Source organism: Heloderma suspectum, chromosome 2 (genome assembly GCF_057233095.1).
Source record: "Heloderma suspectum isolate Gila_16-S chromosome 2, 16-S_ref, whole genome shotgun sequence".
Classification (NCBI taxonomy): domain Eukaryota; kingdom Metazoa; phylum Chordata; class Lepidosauria; order Squamata; family Helodermatidae; genus Heloderma; species Heloderma suspectum.
In genome coordinates this window covers 30,389,232-30,411,083 of record NC_139459.1, presented here as the reverse complement: position 1 = coordinate 30,411,083, position 21,852 = coordinate 30,389,232, and the positions used below count along the sequence as shown (strand labels likewise).

The window sequence follows — 21,852 nt, the reverse complement described above, 5'->3', positions numbered from 1 at the left end:
TAATGTTATTTGCTTCCTGACCCAAGGACTGGGTGGATCAACCCCAGGCTTGCCCCATGGACCGGACTTCACTATGCAAGGGCTTTTCCAGTTAGGGATGTCCCATGCACAGCAAAGCTAAGCTGTCCGAGTCCCTGTTGCTCCGAGGAGGAGCACTGGGGACTCGGCTGGCTCTGCCCCATCTTTGCAAGCCCTACCTCCTTCCCACAACAAGTGAAGGAACTAGGGTGGGCGAAGCAGAAGGAGATTCTCCCATGAGGGGAAAAGGGAATGCTCTCCCCCCTGCAGACTATCTCCAATCTGAGATAACAGTGGGGGTTCTGCTGCTGATGCATGCCGGCAGGGGAATCCCTGCTGTTATCTCAGATCAGAGATAGCAGTAGGAGGTTGCCCTGAGTCCTCCACCACCTTAAGGGCCTAAGCCCCATCCCTGGAAGAACTGCAAGGAGCTGGATTGGCCAGATTGGGGTGCCCCGCAGGCCAGAGGTTCTGCACCCCGGTACTTGAGGGTAAACAGGGGCCACATGTTGACATTGGCCAGGGGCAGAGCCAAAACAGGGCATGGCCACCACCTTTTCTCTCTCCCTTTCTGCCATTCCGTTCCTCTCTCTTTCTCCCCCCCCCCCCAAGGGTGGCCACTTACACATTGCCAAAGCTGAGAAACTGCATCACACACAAAAAAGAGAGGACTATAATTTGCACAAGCAAATACAGGTATATAGGCACACATTTAGAAATCATAACTGTTTGAATAGAAACACAAGACATCTCCCCATAGTAACAAAGACTGATCAGGTGAGCTGTGTGCCTGCTTAGTCTCCTGTCCAGGTGTGAACCATTGGTGGGCAACTTCAAGGCCCCTCCTTACTCCCCCTTCTGATGGTTCTTTATCTTTAAACTGGACTTGGACTGGACAGCCCTTCAAACACAGGACACCTTCAAACAGAGGGCTGTCCTCTGCCTGCTCTCCAAAATAAAGGGCTGCATTCTGTAAATTAGGACACCTGGCCACCCTATCCCTCCTTCTTTCCCTCTACCCTCACACCCAGTGGGTTACCAGAAAAGGGGCAAATCACTCTTGCCAGAAGTCTGAGCTGATCACTCACAAAGGGCTTCTGAAGTCAGGCCAAGGGACACATCAAATTAGGTTGCCCACCCCAGTTTTAGGGGTATGTTCAGATGGTACTCTTGGGTTGTACTACTCTTCTCACTTCCTTGGAAGTGAGCCTATTAAATTCAATGAACCTGACTTCTAAAGTATGCAAAGTCACATCCTCAAGGCCCCGATTAACATCTGTGATGAGAAATAATCTTTATGAGTCTAAGGGCCCAACCCTGTGGGGATAGTCGGCCACCTCTGAACTCGGAGGTGACGGACTACCCAATACAGGGCGGGTGGAGCATGGAGGGCCCATGCTCCGGCTGTCCTGCATTTGTGGCTAGACAGACCATTTTGGCTGTCTAGCTGGGGATATCGGAGCAGGAGGGAGGGAGGCTGGACAGCACATAGGAAGCGTCCTAACGATGCTTTCATGGTCTCCTCCCCTCCCTATCCCTGGGAATGCCCCCTTTTCACCCGCTTCATGCTGCGCTTATGAGTGTGGAGATGGGGATGAACCGCGCTGCCTACAAGGAAGCAGGGGAGAGGAGTGAGGTTTCTGGAAACCAAGCTCAGAGCCCTGGCTCCGAGCTCAGTTGCCAGAAACCGAAAAAATCCTATGGCCATCTAGACACTGTCTAGAGGCCATAGGATTGCTCCCTGCATGCTCTTAACTTGAGCTCATGATTTTGGATCAGAGTGCCCAGCTCATATACGGATGGGAAGCGTTTCTAGTACCTGAGTCTTAGTACATCCGTCACATTCTGACCAAGGACCAAATGGATTCCAGCTGCAATGGACTGGGGAAGAAGCTCTATTGGATTGTATATAGGGAGAAGGAAAAGTATTGTCAGGCATTGCAACATTGGGAGAAGGGATGTAGCTTGATTGCAGAGCGTGAGGTTTGCATCCAAGAGGTCCCAGGATCTCCAGGTAAGACGGGGAAAGACCCCTGCTCAGAACCCTGAAGAGCTGCCACCAGTCAGTGCGTAAACAATACTGAGTTAAATACAACAATGGCCTAAGGGACAAATGGAATGTTCTAGTGATCACACACAGCATAGCTATGCAACTTTCTCTACTCTTGTGTAAGCATGCGTGGCCCTGATTCGGTTCAAGACAACAGTGCTCGGGAAGGGGGGTAAACCACCCATTTTTCTCCTTTTCTTACTCAGAGTCCCTACTCTCCCTCTCCAGTGCCATGTCTGTTTTGGCCCTTACTAGTGCAGGGACCACACGGGAAGTGGGCATATTGGCATAGTTCACAACATTGTCAAAATAAGTAAGATAGGAATTTTAAAGCATTTTGTATGCTCAAAAAATATCATGGATAGTTTCTCCACAATTCTTAACCATTGTAATAAGAAACATGTTTTGCACAGAGATTGTACATTGAGTAGCCAGCTTTTTTGCAGGCCTCCCATCCCTTTAACAGTTGAATTTCTGCCTGTAGTTCAGCTGTTAAAGGCACAAGAGACCTCCCCAATGAAAAAATGTCAACCTAGAAAAAAAGGGGATCCCCTTGAATCCACAACCCATTCCATATAACTGAAAAATAGCAGCCACACTGTCCCTGCCCTTGAAAACACATGCACACACACACACACACACACACACACACCCTTCCTCCTCCTAATAAAGAACTGAGGTGGTGAGTGGTGATGGAAATTGAGTCAACATGGGGTTACTGGGAAATAAGAGGGAGGTATCAGCATACCCGGGAGAACCTTGAACTTTGCACAAGAAAAAAAAAACTTTTAGGGGGAAAAAAGCACCCCTCAAAACAGCCCAATGAGAACTGAACTTGCTCAGAGGACATAGAATGTTGAGTGTCAGATGGGAAAGAAAACTCGGGGAGGTGAATGGTGAATCCTGAAACAGAGCATGGCTGGCGGGAAACCTAACAAGAGCACTCCTATAGGTTGTGAAAATACACATCAGCATACTGTTACAGGTCTCACTTGTGCTAAATAAAACACATTTTGCTTTAAAACAAAAAACCCTTACAAGTGCCAAAGGACCACTTACCTAGTAAAAGCAGGAAAGGAGCCCATAATTTCCAAAAGAATGAAAAATTCAAGCGTCTAAAACAAGGAAAAGGGAGGGAGAAATTATTCCTTATAATTGAAGTGTGTATATGTTTGGTCTGATTTTCCAGATGTTGATCAGGCAGACCTCTACTACCAACAGATGCTGCTATCAATGCTACTGATGCTAAATGTATACATTCCAGTTATTGCTGCTTCTGGCATCAAGTGCATGTGCATTCCTTTTTTTTCCTTGACAGTTCCGCCACCACATTGAACTTTTCTCCCAAAGATCTGCCCTATATAAATTCCTATTTCATTAGCATTTGTTTCACTGGTAGAAACTTGCTCAGTGAGCACCTTACCTTCATGATCAGAGAAATACTCAGCTACACAGCAACTAGCAGTGAAAAACACATTCCTCCTTTGGGACAAGAATACAATTCAGAAGCAGGAGGAGCAGTCGTCAGCCTGTCTGTCTGTCTCAAAACTTCTGGAGACTGACTCTGCCCGGCTGTTTCGCTTTTCTTTTGCTAGTGAGACTTTAAGCAACACAGAGGAATGTTCAGACTAATGCATCTCATCATCTCTGGGGATGCAAACAGTCTGTTCCCATAACCTCTCAAGTATCTTAAAGTGCTAAAAAAAAAAATCCTTCTAGCTTATAAATCAAAGCTTGGCTTTGTACACTGCAAAGCGCTGGAATACAGTTCAGAAAAAAGACGACTTCGGAAGCTGCCTTTCAGCAGATTGGTCTGTTGGTCCATCTGACCAAGTATCATTTATTCCACAGGTAGGCAACATTTACCTGGGAATAAGTGCCATTGAATACAGTAGGACTTGCTTCTTCCCAGTAAACATGGCTAGGATTGCATTGTAAATACAGCAAGAATCAAGAGAAAGGAGGGGGGTTAAACTAGCCATCTGGCGAATAAACACGTTCTTTGATATGCGCTTGGATAATCCTTTTGCATTTATAGAAACTAAGTCTCCGTATTATTCATATCATAAAACACAAAATCATTTAGACAAAAGGGTGGGGAAAAGAGATGCATGCCAAGATTGGCCCTGAATATCACTCAGCGTTATTATTTCACATTTTCCCTGGACAGTCCATGAAGCCAACTGCTTTCACCTGATCGTTTAAGATGGAACTGCTGGCTTGTGCTGTTCGTCTTTCATCTGTTCCTTTGTGTTGTTATAGTTCTTTCCAAATAAAGAGATGTGCGTTGATTCCAGTTGTGCTACCTAAGCATAGATTTACTGGCTGAGAAGGTTAACCTTTTGGTATCACCCTATTTGACATTCTCTTTATTTACAACATGCGATCCCTCTTGAAGACTGAGGGTCAAACCAGATGAGATGCAACTCACACAATTAGAAATTGCATTAATGGCTTTCTAAAAGTAACCTGCAAGGGGAAGGGACCAATCCTGACAGGGACTCTGCTGTGGAGAGGCAGGAGGGCTTTAACCCTTTGCCTCCCACTGTGCTCCTGATCAGGTCCTTCTGTTGTTACTATGTGCCCCTGGTCACATATGTGTACACGTGTACTCAACTGAAGCGTGTATTTTAGGATCTTGAACCTAGAGTAATGGTGCGCCTCAGGGAGCTCACACACTACATTTATACCATAGCGAAATTAGAAGTAGGACACAGACCAAGGCTTGGATCAAAGGATATTGATTTTATTACAGAATACAAACAGATTATTTAATATGCAACTTTGGTACTACATAGGAAAATTGGTTAGATACACAGCATTCAACTTGGATCGGTAGCTTATATAATTGATGCCCTTGAGATGGGAGGAAAAGACAAGCAGAATACCAAGTGAAGTAGAAAGCATATGCATGCACCAAATCAGGTTGTAGAGAGGTGCTAGGGAAGCCGAGCAACACTTGGGAGGTCTAACCACAATAGGATAACTTGATAGATAGGTGACATGGGAGTTGGGAGAGCTCAGAAGGGGGGGGGGGCGAGTGGGGAAGCAGCAAGTTGGAGAGTAGAGGGGGGGAAATGGAAGGATAAGGAATCAACATACAAATATTACCTTTCCTAGATCAAGGGACAAGAATGGTTCTACTTTTCCTGGGAAATCAGCAGATTATGGGGTTGTCCTGAGCACCAGGATACCATGAGCAACTTAGATGGTCCTTGCTGGTGAGGAACCCTGCAAGTCCCTGAAGCCTTATGATGTGGAAAGCTTTCTGTGAAAATGGTCTGAAGGTGGCAGTGCATAGTGGTGCATTCCTCTGGAATCGTAACTGAGCTAAATTCGAAACAACACAAATGGTGAAGGGACAGAAACACAAGGAGAAAGGGATAAAGAAAGGCAGAGCGGATTAGTAGGCTGATAGAGCAGTCTGCTTTGTCCCTGAGGTTGCACCTGAGGTGAACTGCAGGTTGACCAGACTGAACGCTGAGGTTTAGAAGGGGATATCTTTGATAGGTTTGGTTAATTGAAAAAAACAGGTTTTCCTAGATCAACAAAAATAAGGGGGACTAGGTTAGGAATATTCTACAACAGGGATGGGGGAAAGTTGTGGCCCTCCAGATGTATTGGCCTGCAATTTCCATCAGCCATAGTCCACATAGCCAATGGCGAAGGATGATAGAGGAGTTGTAGGCAAAAACGTCTGGAAGGCCACAAGTTGCCCATCCCATTCTACACCATGAGGTGGTATGCAAAATTGAAAAGAGAGTCTAGGTCCCTAAAGCCTTCTTGACACAGATGCCTTGTGAAAAATTGAATTGGGGTTCTGGTTGTAAGTAACAACTGCTAATGTATTTACTGGTAGCAGCAATACTTCAGGTATGGAGTTTTCCCCATGTTGGGGCTCTAGATTGGGGAATTCAGAATGTTCCTTGGGCAGCTTAAGTTAATGGCTGGGTAAACAGAAAGGCATCTGCATGTCCTGGAGTGCATGCTTGCATGCATGTGTATGCATATTAGCATACCACTGAGGGTCATTCCTAGTGACTGAATTAAGTTAAAGGTCAGCAAGGACTAATTGCACCTTCCTTGTCCTTGCTTGGACAGCCTTCCTTGACTCTCAACAGGTGTGTAAGGCATGCTTAGAAATGGCCATGAGGCTGAGCTCCCTGTACCAATGGAGCAGGAAAAATAGCACGGGGAAAGGTCAAAGGCCTACCTCCCTGGGGTGTTGGTATCACAATCTCAATTGGGGGGCCCTGCCACTGCTATTTCTAAATTAAAAAACAAGCTCAGGAAAACTGGAAAAATAATTATGTGGCAAACACATCACCTATTCAGAGCCAAGTATTAGCTTTGGGCAATGTGATAGAATCTCTGCCTGGGCAATGGGACGGTTGAGGAACTTACAGGTGAGGAAAGGAAAGTTGGGAAATAGAAGAAGTGAGGAAAAAGAGACTATAGGACATCTTGACCAGCCACCCCATACTTATTTGTTTAGTGCAACTGATTTTAATCTTCCTTCACAAATATACAATACTATAGGCCTAGGAACTAATTGGATATTTATACTTGGGTGTCTTTGGATTGCTTCCATCTGGTGTCTAGCAGTGGGATAAAACAGAAAGCACTACCCAAGAGACCATAATAACTCTTCTTCTGAAAGTGGTGTACTCTGGTGGGGAGTCTATTATATTTCCCTATTAGCTTTTGGTTCTTTTTATACAACAGATAGGAAGGTTCCTCCTTAAATTTCGAATGTCCTTGGATTGTAACAACATCACACCCATGAAAACTGATTTAAGTCATGTGTCTTAGAAGATTTTCTGGTCTTGATCTGGACTGAAGCTGAAGGAGAACTAGTTCATCCCTTGATGCACCTTTGCTGTTAATGTACATGAAATGCCACTTTTCATTCATTATCTTCTTATGTTCCCAGATGCCAGCTCTTTTCCTCTATTACTTCTGCAGATGGCAAAGATCAAATAACAGCTGGAAGGAGAGAGAACACCCGGTTGTTAAATTCTTAGCTTGTGAAATTGGCTTTCAGCAAGAGTTTCTGGACTTGTTTCTGTCAGCAAATGTCATCTGCCTTTTTCTAATTAGCTATAATTAGCGCCAAAGCTCTAAAGGTATTGATCACATTTCAGGAACTTAACTGAATGAGCCTGGAGACCTGCATCTCGGAAATGTGTCAAATGACAGTGTTTGGCTATTTTCTCCAATACAAATGGTTCTTTCCCAAAGGGCTTAATAGAAGCAGACTTTTATGAATATACTAAATTTTCTGTGGTATCCCAGGAAAACAAAGGGTTTATTTGCACATTTGTGCAAGAGGTTCAATGCCCCATTAAAAAATGCAATGTTTTGCATCTTGTATACAAGAGAAAATCCTAAAGGTAGGCCCATAGCAAGAAAGGGTTTTTTTCCCTGTGTATGGAGAGCTAAATCATAGACTGGCATCATAAATCAATGTAAAATATTTAGACACGACCCTACCAAATTCCACAGTAGAAGTAAACCTGCCTCAAATTGGTAGCAATTCAGCATTTAAATTTTAATTTCGTTATTAAATGTACTTAGGCAGGTATCTTATGGTCCCTAGGATGGCATCCCAAGGGCCATAGCATATAGTGGAACTCTTTACCCACAGAGAGGGAGGTCCATGGGCAAAGGAGCACCACCTTCAGAAGCCTCCCATGCAACAGGAGAAAGGTCCACCACTGATGCCTCTCCACTGTCGGCATAGATATGGGGAGAATTTAGTTTGATCCATATTTTTTAAGCAAATTGACCTGATTTGCACTTCCGTGATTAGCATGTGGATCGGAACAGTTATCCTTCAGACTGAACACTTTGCTGAATTTTGTGATGAAGTTCCTGGCTCAAAAACTGCGTACAAAAAAATGTGAATATTGGGGAAATTTACATATAAAAACGTGTATGTTAGGGAATGCTGTGTACAAATGTGTATAAAATAAAATGTGTATCTTAGACAGCTGCATGTGAACATTAATGCACATTTCATGTGCGCTTGCAGATGGATGTGGAAATTAGATGGGCATGGACTTATGACTGAATATATACAAGACTGACATGGACTAGTTTTAGTCTGATTCATGCATCTCTACATTAGAGGTCAAATGGCACAGAGGGCAAGAACAAGTTGTTCTGCAGGCATTCTGGAGGGCAGTTTGGGGGCCTCCCATTCCCCCAACATGCCGTCAGAACAGGGGGATACTATGCCAGCCTTGAAGCTGGCATGGGAGGGGAAAGTTCAAAAAACAAAAAGGAAAATTGCCCCCCAGCCCCATCATCTACCTGTCAACGGGAGCCCAAACGGGCATACGAAGTGGTGATTCAGCCCTGCCTTTTCCTTACCGTGTGCTCGTGCAGAATACTTGTATAGTTCTTGTAACAAGTGCCTGTGTACAGCACCAAGAATATCAAAAAAAACCCACTGCATTTAGTGTGCAGCATAACCTTGCAAAGCCATCTAGATAAGCTAGATTGAATTCACTATTCTAGAGATCAAATGGATTCACGTTAAACTGGTCTTCAGGTTAGGCACACTGGGTGCCTCTACTAGCTCTGTGATTCCTCCTCAAATTTTGATGAATCATGTGCTAATTCTCATTACTGCAGAGGGGTACTTATTTCCGCCCAGATTACCTTTTGCACGATTTGCTTCCAGATAAGTGAATGTTTAAAGCTTCCATTATAGGTTATCACAGCTGATTACAGTATGTCACCTCCTTAACCCACATTGTGAAGGCTTCCTATGGTGCAGTTGACCACAATCTGAGCCAAGCCAATCATCCTCCTCACACCACCACCACCTGCACACTTAGTGTGGAGAGAAGAATGAGGGAGAACTTGGTGCCAGTTTAGAATTTGTATTAGTTTATCATGTGAAACAGTACTTAGTCAGATGAATCAAAGGAAATCTTCTGTTTTTCAAAGCACTTTAAACAAAAACGATGGAGTGGGGAAAAGGGATGTTTCATTCTGTTAATCATTTGGGGCAGGGGCGCTGAACAAGACTGCAACCTCTCCCTGGCAAACCACCAATGTGGCCCTCAGTCATTCCCACAAAATGTCACGACTCTTGTGATCCAAAATCATCAACAAGGCAAAACAATTATATTCTAAAAGCCAGGGATTCATTTGGGAAGTCTACTAGACAGAGAACCAATTCAGCTCCAATTTAACTTAGCAGTCAGAAGGCTTGGTGTTGGGCTCTCTGAGAAGAAATCTCCTGTTTTGTCCTCCAGCTTATTTGCAGCTACTCACAGATTTGTATTGAATGACCTGCAAAAACTGCCTTCATGGTGTTCTATTCCACCACCACCACCCCCGCTGCCCCAAGATGGAGCCTTTTGGGTTTCAGCCCAAGTAGGCCAGAGGCAGGCATGCATTTCAAAACAGGCAAGGGTCAAGTTCAAGAGCAGCAAGCAGGAATCAGACAAGCCAGAGGCAGGTTCATAATCAAAGCTGCATACAGCTTAGGATCCAATAATCAATCCCAAAAGTCAGAGGCAGATCCACAGTTTAAAGGTCAAGATCCAAGGCAGCAATCAGGGAATGGCAGCAGTGTTCTCACAGTAGGAACAAGTTACTGAGGACACAGTGGTGTAGTGGAGCCAGGGCTCACAGGGTCAAAGCGCTGAGACTTTTTGACTGGCAGGAATTATGATGTCATCTGGCACCACCCTCACCCCTGCAGACTTCTCTTTTCTCTAGGAGCTTAGCTGCAATCCTCACACTAGCTATGGGGGAAATGGATTTTCCCAACAATATATTGTTATATCAAGCAGTTTTCTTCAAACTGGTGCCACCCAGATCTTTTGGACTTCCAACTCCCATCAGCCCCAACCAGCATAGCCTATGGTCAGGAATGCTATGAGTTGTAATCCAAAACATCTGGAAGGCACCAGGTTGGAGAAAGCTGATCTACATGGCCTTCCTTCCTCTGTCATAAGAAGAGCCCTGCTGGATCAGACTACAGGCCTACCTAGTCCAGTACCCTGTTTCCCACGTTGGCCATCCTCTGCCTGAGGTGGCTGTCTCACTTTACCTAATGGCATTTAGTTATGTGTTACATTTATATCCCATCTTTTCCTCCAAGGAGTCCAAGGCCACATACATGATTCTTCCTCCCTCCATTTTATTTTCAGACTAGGCTGATTCAGTGGCTGGCCTGAAGTCACCAGTGAGCTGAGAGGGGATTTGAACCTGTGTCTCCACAGTTCTAGTCCAACATTCTAGCCACTACACCACACTGGGCCAGTTCTGGATGGCACCCTTGAAGGCCATAGCCCAGTCTACCAGGCCTGTAGTAGAAACAACGGAGTAGTAATAAAAGAGGTAAAGTGCCAGAGTATGACTCATTTGAGCTGCCACCTTCTCTCTCACCAGCACCTGACACCAACATGGAAGAAGATAATCATTTAGAACTCTGACGTCATCCTTCCTGCTTTTGTTTATGCACTGTGTTTCATAACCAAGCAAGACTCCATCTCACAATTTTCCTGAAATGCTTAAAACTTTTACAAAAGGTTACACTTTAGGACTTGTATATCCTAAACTTGGAATTTAACAGTGCTCATTTAAGAAAAGAGAACACACAGAAAGCTCCAAAAAAAGGCAGACATAATTAATTACAGTTCTCTTGTGCGAAGTAACATGCTTCTGATGAATTTCAGATGGTTCCAAATATACTGTTGTTCTTCTGTTTTGTTTTAAAAATTTCAGTACATTCCTGTTGCATTCTATTTGTGTTCTATTTTTCTACCTCCCCTTCAAAATAAATGCAATGCTTCTTTACTGAATGGCATTCATTTTTCATAAAGCAATATTGAGTACGTAAATATATCATGATCCATCGAAAATATATTCCCCAGGAGTAAGAGGGAACAGACAAGCCAGTTACCAATTTAAGGACAAAGTTTAAGAATCTCTGCCTTAGTGTTAAAAATAAAAGGCAGCAGAATACACACAGAAATATTATTTCCGCAGTATCCTTTAAAGCTTACATTCTTACTGTGCATATTTGAAATCTTTGAGAATGTTTGTTACTTGCAGCAATCAACTTTCTTAATATTTCTAAAGAAATATTACAATGAGGTGTTCCACTTCATCATTCACTTTGACTCCATGTTAAATTAAATTTGCCGCTACTGACCCTTTTTAAAATCACAGTAATTAGAATCAGTGATTTTTCCCACCAGTGGGCAGATGCAAGCAGTTAACTGAAAATATACTGACCTCTAGTGGCAATCTGTGTTTGCGTTCTCCACATTAGGGCTGCACAATCTAACCCACCAAGCAAAATACATTCCCACAGCCATATATTCTGGTGGACTGCCAAGTGTTTGACAACTCTCCTGTTCTAGCAGTCCCAGGCAGGCTGCAAAAGCAGGAGGTTTATCAAGCCCTGCTGGGTCACTGTATATTGCTGGTGTGGTCTGCATTTTGCTTGGTAGTACACAAAATCTTAATAGTTACATATGATGATAAACGGAGTATGAAAACAAGACCTGTGGGCCAGATTGTTTACAAGGAAATATTTCACCATTTTAATTATCTCAGTTTCACATAGCTATTTTAAGATATCCTGTTTTTTTCAAGGTTTACGTCTTACATTTGAAAATAATATACTGCAAGAATGAAAGCCTTTAAACACCAAAGAGCTATCTTTGGAGACATATAACAAGCTGTAGCGTGAAACATAAGGAACAAATGCTTCTGTCAGGAACAGTGTTGGCTGCTGCAGCTCATTGTGAGTTTCAGCATAACAATTTGAAATGCACTCCTATGTGAGCCCTTCACCCTCTTTTCTAAGAGCACAATCCTATGCATGTTTGGACAGAAAAAGTCCTACAACTCCCAGCATTCCCCAGCCAGCATGGCCAGCTGGGAAATGCTGGGAGTTGTAGGACTTCTGTCTAAACATGCATAGGATTGTACCCTAAATCTTCAAAATGCGTCCATTTGCACAAATTGAAAACAGCCAACCACCTGCCCTTAAAACAATCCCATACCCTCTCCATCCAGTCCCCCAAGTATAGTGGTATTTTTATTCTGAAACAAGAAAATGCTGTTTCTGAATGCTAAATTAGGACTTCATGTGTGAAACTTTCAATAGTTTAAACTACTGGTGCTCTCCAGATCTTTCAGACTACAACTCCTAACATCCCATACGCATTATGCTAGTGGGGAATGGTGGAAATTGTAGCCCAGCACCACCAGGAGGGAGCCAGGCTGGGAAAGGCTGGTTTAAAGGTAACGGCATTTTTACACCATTGGCAAAGTATTACAATATTAAAATAAACAGCCGGTGTAAGTGGCTGCTGATAGCTCTCTGGGCCAATTTGTGTACTTTTGTGCTTGCAGCCTGTGCTTTTCACTTTTGCCTGTAGAAGCACCTTATGAACCTTACGGGTGTATAATGCTCTGGGTCTACTCTAAGCAGGACTAAAAGTGGATACAACCCATTATTATTACTACTGCTACTAACAATTATTATTAATAATTATAACAATTATTATTAATAACAGGTAACAATTATTCGCCGTGGCTTAGTGGTTAAGATGCTGAACTGCAGACTGGAAGGTCGGCAGGTCAGCAGTTCGAGACCCGAGTGCCGCGTGACGGAGTGAGCTCCCGTCTTCAGTCCCAGCTTCTGCCAACCTAGCAGTTCGAAAGCAAGAAATTGCAAGTAGATAAATAGGTACTGCCTTGGCGGGAAAGGTGACAGCGTTCCGTGCACCGCAGTGTTCAGTCATGCCGGCCACATGACCACGGAAGCGTCTTCGGACAGCGCTGGCTCTTCGGCTTAGAAACGGGGATGAGCACCGCACCCTAGAGTCGGAGACGACTGGTTGGGGACACCTTTTATAACATTTATTAGGGCCGCAGTGGCTTAGTGGTTAAGACGTTGAACTGCAGACCGGAAGGTTGGCAGGACAGCAGTTTGAGACCTGAGTGCTGCGTGACGGAGTGAGCTCCCGTCTTCAGTCCCAGCTCCTGCCAACCTAGCAGTTCGAAAGCAAGAAATTGCAAGTAGATAAATAGGCGCCGCTTCGGCGGGAAAGGTGACAGCATTCCATGCACCTCGGTGTTCAGTCATGCCGGCCACATGACCACGGAAGCATCTTCGGACAGCGCTGGCTCTTCGGCTTAGAAATGGAGATAAGCACCACACCCTAGAGTCGGTCACGACTGGCTGGGGACACCTTTCCCTTTTTATAACAATTATTATTAATAACAGGTATAACAATTGTTATTAATAACAGGTATAAAAAGGGAAAGGTGTCCCCAACCAGTCGTGTCCGACTCTAGGGTGCGGTGCTCATCCCTGTTTCTAAGCCGAAGAGCCAGCGCTGTCCGAAGACGCTTCCGTGGTCATGTGGCCGGCATGACTGAACACCGAGGCGCACGGAACGCTGTTACCTTTCCCGCCGAGGCAGTACCTGTTTATCTACTTGCAATTTCTTGCTTTCGAACTGCTAGGTTAGCAGGAGCTGGGCCTGAAGACGGGAGCTCACTCCGTCACACAGCACTCGGGTCTCGAACTGCTGACCTGCCAACCTTCCAGTCTGCAGTTCAGCGTCTAACAATTGTTATTAATAACAGGTATAACCATTGTTATTAATAACAATTATTAGCATGATTGCTACTGCAGCTTCAGTTCGGCCCACAGCCACATGCCCTATTCCCTCGTCGCAAGCTCGATGCAGAGAGAGTCACGCCTCACGATGGCACCGAGAAAGCCGCAGCTTCTCTAGCGCCAACTTTACCTCAGCCTCCGGGCAGGGAATTTATCTCCGAGCTGCGCCCTGAGCCAGCCCGAGCCGCGCGACGTCGTCTCCCGCCTAGCCCAGCTCCTCGCGTCACCCCTTTCTCCTTCCGTGTACGCGCAGCGCTGCCGGAGCGATTCAGCCGCCGCACTCCTTTCGCCGGAAGCGAGGCGAGGCTTTTGCGGAAGCCGGGGGCGGAGCGAGCTCTCTTTCGTTCTGGCGGCTGAAGGAAGATGGTGAGTGCGGGCCGGGGGCTGGCGCGGGATCCGCGCCCATCCGCCGCCATCCGCGGCCCTTGCGCCGGGGGCGCGTGAGGGAAAGCTTGCCTAGGGCCTCCTGGGATGGGGGAGCTGTGTATTTCCCCGCCACGCCGTCCGTCTCATAGGAGAGGCGGTTGGGCAACAAACCGGAGTCTTGAGCCCCGGCCCGAAGTCCAGGCCCGTAGCGGCCTTAGGGAGGGCGGTTTCTGGCCGGGAGAGCAGCGTCTGTTAAAGGCTTCCCTGGGATAGGGCCCCCGTGGGTGTGACCAAGAGCGAAACGTCGTGGGTGCCCGCGAGGTCTTGCTCGGAGTGGGAGGAGGAATGTGGGATGCTTTTTATATGATGAGGGGCCCTTTGTTCAAAGGTGCGGCCCGAGTATTGTGGCTCTCCTCTGCGAGGTAGGCTCCTCTTCTCTACCAGTAGCACCAGATCGGTCCGTAAACATTTTAGGGCGCAGTCCTGTGCACGTTTAGAGAGAGAAAAGTCCTACAACTCCCGGCATTCCCTAGCCAGGCTGGGGAATTGCTGGGAGTTGTAGGACTCCTTTCTTTCTAAACATGCATAGGACTGTGCTTTTACGGCACAAAACTACACATGTTTAGGCCGAAAGACGTCCTACAGCAGGGCTGGCTGGGGAGTACTGGGAGGTGTAGGACATTTTTCGGCCTAAACATGCATAGGGTTGTGCCCTAAATGGGATTCGGCATTGCATAGGGTGAGAACATGCCTCTAAAGACTAGTTGCTAGGAAAAACATAGCAAACGGTGCTATTGCCCTTGTTCTGCTCCTGGGCTTCCCAGAGTTTGGTCACTGTAGGTAACAGCTGGACTAGATAGGTCTTTGGTTTGATCTAGCAAGGGGCTTCTTATGATGGGGAAAGTAAGGAAGACCATGTAGAGCAGCTTTTCTGGACATACTCTCCAGACTACAACTCTTAGCATTCCTGACCACTGGCCATGCTGGCTGGAGCTGATGGAATTGAAGTCCAAAGCATCTGAAGTGTGCCCAGGTTGGGGAAGGCTGATGTAGAAGCTCACAACCGACTCCTCTTCCACCTTGTGTCACTTGTGTTACCTCATTCCTACATATTTTTTTAGGGCTCAAAGTACATACTCATGTTTAAGTGACTCCTTTTAAATCTCTAAGGCTGCACTGATAACTGTGCTGTGGCCTGTATAGTATATAATTTATATTAACATGTCAAAGGGTGTCTTAGTGGACTACTTAAAAGGAAAATGTTTTACAGCCTGATCCTCTCTGTCTGTACTCAACAGGAAACCTTAATTCAGTGTGACTTGCTCCCAAGTGATGACCATGCATAGGATTGCATTCCTACTTAAAAAAAATTTGTACTTGTTTTTAGTTAATATTGACAAAACCATAGGAACAAAAATGTTGTAAAGCAGGGAAGAAGCGAGCATCTGCATCCATAGGTTCTGCTCATTCAGAGTTTTCAATCTGCAGAGATGGCATGCCTAGTTAAGAACATAAGAGCCCTGCTTGAGCAGATCAAAGGCCTAGCTAGTCCAGTATCCTCTTTTCCACAGTGGCCAACCAGACACCTCTGGGAGGCCCATAAACAGGACCTGAGGTTAGTAGACCTCTCCTATTGATGTTCCCCAGCAACTAGTATTCAGATCCTGAAGGTAGTGTATATACTCATCATGACTGGTAGCCATTCATAGCCTTATCCTTCAAGAATTTGTTTAATCACCCTTTAAAGCCATCAAAAAGTTAGTGGCTGTCATATCTCATGGCAGCAAGTGCCATAGTTTAACTGCAGTATGTGAAATCTGTCTGTTCTGAATCCAACCATTCAGCGTATTTGGATGATCCTGGGTTCTAGTATGAGAGAGGAGAAAAGCTATCTACTTTTTCTACAGCGTGCATAACTTTATATACTAATATCATGTCCCCTTTCTTTTTTCCTAAACTAAAAAGTCCCAAATGTTTTACCTTTCTTCAATGGGGAATTGCTCCAGCCCTCAGATAATTTTGGTTGCCCTTTCCTTAAAGGGAGCATGTGTGCATATTTGAAGTACATTTCAAATAATAAAAATGCATCGCCATGTATTATGAAAAGTGTTGCCTTTCCTTTAATAATAATGGGGCAGTGCTAGGAAAGAGTATGTGAAAAAAGTATGTGAAAATTCCCACAAACATGCTATAAAGTTACCATAGCCTTCTAGTACATTTCAAAGAAATGTTCCAAAAGAGATTCTCACATATATCTGTCAATCCTGACAACAGGCCTGTGGGTTAGGCTAACATTGTCCCCATTTTGCAAGTTAGAGCTAAGGCTGGCGTACTAGTGGTTTGCCTAAATCTACCTAGCAAATTCATTCCAGAGAATAGAGCTAAATAAAGATTTTGCAGCTCACACTTTTAACTGCTGTGCTGCACCAACTCATTAGCTTTTTTCTCTTTTACAGTATTGTCTGCAAAGCACATTTTCTTTTCTGCAAAACCCTTGTGTTGCCTACTGATGCTTCATCAAAACTGTGTAACATTAAGAATCTTTTAGGCCTGTTAACTGTAGTTATACAAAACACTGGGTTAGAGCAATTGCAGCATTTGCATAAACTAATTTTCAACTGTGTTTCAGACGAAAGGAACATCGTCCTTTGGCAAGCGCCGCAATAAGACGCACACTTTGTGCCGTCGATGTGGGTCCAAAGCTTATCATCTCCAGAAGTCCACCTGTGGGAAATGTGGATATCCTGCTAAACGCAAGAGAAAGTGTAAGTACAGAACTTTGTAGAAATACAACACACTTCTCTCCTATGAAATATTCTCCTTTGGAAAGGATGGTACTGCATACATAAATGCAAATACATATTCATGGGCCTTTATCATAGAATAGTAGGGTTGGAAGGGGCCTACAAGGCCATCGAGTCCAACCCCCTGCTCAATGCAGGAATCCAAGTCAGAACATCCTTGACAAATGGCTGTCCAGCCTCGTCTTGAAGGCCTCCAGTGTGGGAGAGCCCACCACTTCCCCAGGTAATTGGTTCCATTGTCGTATTGCTGTAACAGTCAGGAAGTTTGTCCTGATGTTCAGCCGGAATCTGGCTTCCTGTAACTTGAGCCCATTATTCTGTGTCCTGCACTCTGAGATGATCAAGAAGAGATCCTGGCCTTCTTCCCTGTGACAACCTTTCAAGTACTTGAAGAGTGCTATCATATCTTCCCTCAGTTTTCTCTTCTCAAGGCTAAACATGCCCAGTTCTTTCAGTCTCTCTTCATAGGGCTTTGTTTCCAGTCCCCTGATCACCTTTGTTGCCCTCCTCTGAACCCTCTCCAGTTTGTCTGCATCCTTCTTCAAGTGTGGTGCCCAGAACTGGACACAGTACTCCAGATGAGGCCTAACCAGTGCTGAGTAGAGGGGAACTAGTACTTCCCGGGATTTGAAAGCGATGCTTGTATGAATGTAGCCCAAAATAGCATTTGCCTTTTTTGCAGCCACATCACATTGTTGGCTCATATTCAGCTTGTGATCGACAACAATTCCAAGATCCTTCTCGCTTGTAGTGTGGTTGAGCCACGTATCCCCCATCTTGTAACTGTGCATTTGGTACCTTTTTCCTAGGTGCAGAATTTGGCATTTATCCCTATTAAATGTCATTCTGTTGTTTTCTGCCCAGCGCTCTAGTCTATCCAGATCACTTTGAATTTTGTTTCTGTCTTCCAAAGTATTAGCTATCCCGCCCAATTTTGTGTCATCTGCAAATTTGATCAGCATTCCCTGCACCTCCTCATCCAAGTCATTAATAAAAATGTTGAAGAGCACTGGGCCCAGGACTGAGCCCTGCGGTACCCCATTCGTTACCTCTCCCCAGTTTGAGAAGGTCCCATTGATAAGCACTCTTTGAGTCCGATTCTGTAGCCAACTGTGGATCCACCGGATCGTTGTTTCATCTAGTCCACTTTGAACTAGTTTGCTCATCAGGATATCATGGGGCACTTTGTCGAAAGCTTTGCTGAAGTCGAGGTATATGATGTCTACAGCATTCCCACGGTCTACAAAGGAGGTTACTTGATCAAAAAATGAGATCAGATTTGTCTGGCAGGACTTGTTTTGGACAAATCCATGTTGGCCTTTCTTGAATATAATAAGACATATTTTGTGTGAGGAAACCTGTATATTTACTATGTAGCCAGTTTAATACAGCCTTCCACTTAACAAGTCTGATAGCCGTGGGCAGTGAGGAATTTCATGCAGGCAAGTGAGCAGGCTGGCAGAGGAGGGACATATCACTCCATCATGCCTCCTTGCCGCTTCGCTTGGTGGAAGATCCCCCCCCCCCCCCCCGGAAATTCAGACTACTAGCCTTTTCACAAACTAATTTAAAAAAGGGCTTAAAATTTAATTTTGTGGGCTTACTGACAAGGCTACTTTTATATATATATATATATATATATATATATATATAGTGTGTGTGTAGATAGATAGATCTATCTTAATAGTATAGGGTGGGATGCAAATGTTTTAAATAAAATTAAAATAAAGAAAATATATGGAGTAGAACTTAACAAAATACTTCCACATTATTTTCTGAGATTGCTATTTTTTCCCTTGGCCTTTTCAAAGAGAGCCAGCATGATGTAGTGGCTAGAATGACCTGAGTTGTAGAGTGTGAGCCATTTCAGTTTTCAGTTAACAGCCCAGGAACGCCCCATTCCTGGGATGTTTTGTGATGTCTACACCCTGAAATTCTGGGTAGTTTATGGATTAAACAACCCAGAGTTAACTTGACAACAAACCACGGGTGATTGTTGGGTTAACGCTGGGTTGTTTAATCCCTATACAACTCAAAGTTCTGGGTTTGGACATCACAAAACAACTCAGGAATTGCCGCTGTGATGTGATGTGTGAACTGGGTCAGTGTTTTGACTAAAGCTGGGGAGGCTCAGGTTCATATCCTTAGTCGGTCAATGGATAATTTTGGGCCAGTCATAATCTCTCAGCCTCACCTACCTCACAGTGTTGTGAGGATAATGATAGCCGAGGGCCCATATATATCAAGCTCATGGGAGGAAAGGCATCTTTGGTCTAATGCTTCACACAATTCTTCTAGATAACTGGAGTGCTAAAGCCAAGAGACGCAATACTACCGGGACTGGCCGTATGAGGCATCTGAAAAAGGTCTACCGTAGATTCAGGTACAGTAATGTAATTTTAGTGTTACAGAAAATTTGTTGGAATGCAGTGTATTCTTTTATATAAGGTCTGTATGGTTAGATTTAATGTCAGTACTTTTAATATAACTTATCCCCTTATGTACACTTGTCTTTAACGTAAGTTTCAATTATTGAGATGCTGGTATTTTTGAAATTACGTTGTAAACAGCTTTTAGGGTTTTTCTTCTTTTTTAATAGAAAAGCAAAGTGTAAACATTTTCAGAGATAATATAATGTGAGCAGATATGTGGCTTATGGTGATAAAATTGCAACCTTGAAGCTTAATCTATTTATGGTCAAATATGTACATAGTTAGGAAGAAGATAGGACTCTTACCTAGCAGTGCATATTGAAATTTGGTATCCAACTGAAAATGCTGCAATTTGAACAACTGTGTTAGTTGTCACAGATTGTGTTTCTGTATACATGCACAAATTCATTTATTAACATTTATATACTGCTTTATTTGCTAAAAAGCCACAATAAAACTTTAAAACAATAAGGAACAAGAACATTAAAAACAATAGAACATTAAAACAACTGCATAATTTTATAAGCTAAAGATGTCTTCACACCCTTTGTAAAAGCCAAGAGAGTGGGGGCCAATTATAGTTCTTGAGGGAGCACATTCCACAGTTTGGAGTAGAGCAAAGGGCTGGATGCACCTGATCTTGGAAGCTAAGCAGGGTCAGCCCTGGTTAGTACTTGGATGGGAGACCTCTTGGAAATCAGGCCTCCTGAATTGAGCAGGGGGTTGGACATGATGATCTTGTAGGCCCCTTCCAACCCTATGATTCTATAACAAGAAGAAACCATTTCACAAATGCCTGGCAATGGACCTCTGCGGGTAATGGTGTCCTCAAAAGGCCATCTCTTGCAGATCTTAATAACTGGAACAGGTTTGTAATGAGACAGGTGGTCTCCGAAGCTTTTTTGGCTTTAAAGCTTAAAGCCAACACTTTGACTTGAGCCTGGAAAGCAATTGGCAATCAGTGTAGGTCTTTCAAGACTGGTTCTGATACTGTGCTTCTAGCTGCTGCATTTTGCACCAATTTAAGTTTCTGGAGACAGTTTAGGGATCGCCCCACGTAGACCACATTGCAGATGTCTAGGCATGATGTAACCAAATACATTTGACCCAAGCTAACAAATAATGCTGAAGTTCTTGATATGCCGTTGGTAATAAGACATAGGCAGTTAGCTGTAGGAATGCGTAAACAGTCCTGTTAGAGTCAAACACTAGGTGTTGTGATTGTTCCTTGCAAGCACTTGGATTGACTCATTTAATTGCAATTTCGAGTGCTTGCCTATTCCTTTTTGACTATGCTAATGGTATCCTTGTGCCTTGGAGTAATTAAAATAGCTCATACTTATCTGACTACTGTTTGTATATAAATTCTTAGTGGTGCTTTTGGTCAACTTTGGTCTTTTCTCCCACCCCTGTAAAAAATAGCGGTAAAATACACTATGCCTACTTCCTACAAGTTGGCTTAAATATCACTAAAGCCAGTGTGGTGTAGTGGCAAGAGTGTTGGACTGGGAGCCAGGAGATCCGGGTTCTAGTCCCCACTTGGCCATGGAGGCTCGCTGGGTGACTTTGGGCCGGTCACAAACTCTCAGCCCAACCTACCTCACAGGGCAGTTGTTGTGAGGATAAAACTGAAAGAAGGAGGATCATGTAAGCCGCCTTGGGTTCCTTGCAAGAGGAAAAAAGGCGGGATATAAATGTAATAAATAAATAAATAAAGTCTATTTGGCTGTACTTTTTTTTTATTCTGAAGTGTTTGCTTGCAAATACTATCTAAGTTTTAAGATGAAAGAGGCTCACAACTGGGAAAGTAGAAGTTAAATGGATTTAACAGCTTATCTGTGATGTTTCTCCTTAAAAATAATGTCTGAACATCTGAGTTCATAAGTGATTTCATTTTGTAACTGAGATAAGCTGATTAAAAAAACACACCAATAAAATGAAAATACCCTCTTGCAGGAAGTCCTGACTCTTACTTATTTTGTATATACAGGAATGGATTCCGTGAAGGAACAGCGCCAAAGCCCAAGAGAGCTGCTGTTGCAACTTCCAGCTCATCTTAAAGACTCAAATGCCTGTTTAAAATAAATGGTCTGAACCATGGAAAAATGTTGTCATCTTTATATATTCTTCAGTGTCTGGTCTTCTGCATAATTAGAAGTTTGCCCTGATTATTCAGATTGTTACTAATGAAGAGCATAATTTGAAATTTAATGGGCAAGTATACAAAAGTTCCTTTTCAAACACACGAAATACATTTCTTAAAACTTCGTAGCTGTTGAATGAAGCTTTGCTTGGGTAATGTGTAATTGGATATGCCTCAACCTAATGATAAAATGTGATCAAGAAACATACAAAATGCAAATTTATTTTAATTTTTCAATAATGTTCATCACTAGCTTTGTATATCCACATACGCTGAACACATTTAGGCTGCAATTCTCAACTCGCTTATTCTGAAGCAGCCCAATAAGTGCAGTAATACCTGAGATAAGAGGATTGCATCTTTACGTCATTAAC

The 21,852-nt window shown here is 43.9% G+C and overlaps 2 protein-coding genes and 1 non-coding gene across 4 annotated transcripts in view; 2 read left to right on the top strand and 1 right to left on the bottom strand.

The window, feature by feature from the left end:
- Positions 1 to 13,980, bottom strand: part of C7 (complement C7) — a 60,319-nt gene extending 46,339 nt beyond the window's left edge. Inside the window, exons 1-3 of one of the 2 annotated variants that reach the window (XM_084833141.1) lie at positions 13,864 to 13,980; positions 3,128 to 3,183; positions 1,838 to 1,913 (exon numbers count right to left, since the gene is read on the bottom strand). In XM_084833141.1, coding sequence (XP_084689267.1) covers positions 1,838 to 1,913; positions 3,128 to 3,153 — 102 coding nt within the window. In that variant the 5' untranslated portion in view covers positions 3,154 to 3,183; positions 13,864 to 13,980. Of the gene's footprint in view, positions 1 to 1,837; positions 1,914 to 3,127; positions 3,184 to 3,491; positions 3,629 to 13,863 lie in introns of those variants that run through there. The other variant, XM_084833139.1, reaches the window with a different exon arrangement.
- Positions 13,981 to 14,044: 64 nt separating this feature from the next.
- Positions 14,045 to 21,441, top strand: RPL37 (ribosomal protein L37). Its single transcript, XM_084833142.1, has 4 exons — positions 14,045 to 14,099; positions 16,729 to 16,864; positions 19,202 to 19,286; positions 21,326 to 21,441. Exons 1-4 carry the CDS (start codon positions 14,097 to 14,099, stop codon positions 21,393 to 21,395), a joined length of 294 nt encoding a protein of 97 aa, XP_084689268.1. The 5' UTR covers positions 14,045 to 14,096; the 3' UTR covers positions 21,396 to 21,441.
- LOC146352051 (small nucleolar RNA SNORD72) lies at positions 21,165 to 21,248 on the top strand. Its single transcript, XR_014788710.1, has one exon. It is a non-coding gene; the product is annotated as a small nucleolar RNA SNORD72 (small nucleolar RNA).
- Positions 21,442 to 21,852: the final 411 nt, after the last annotated feature.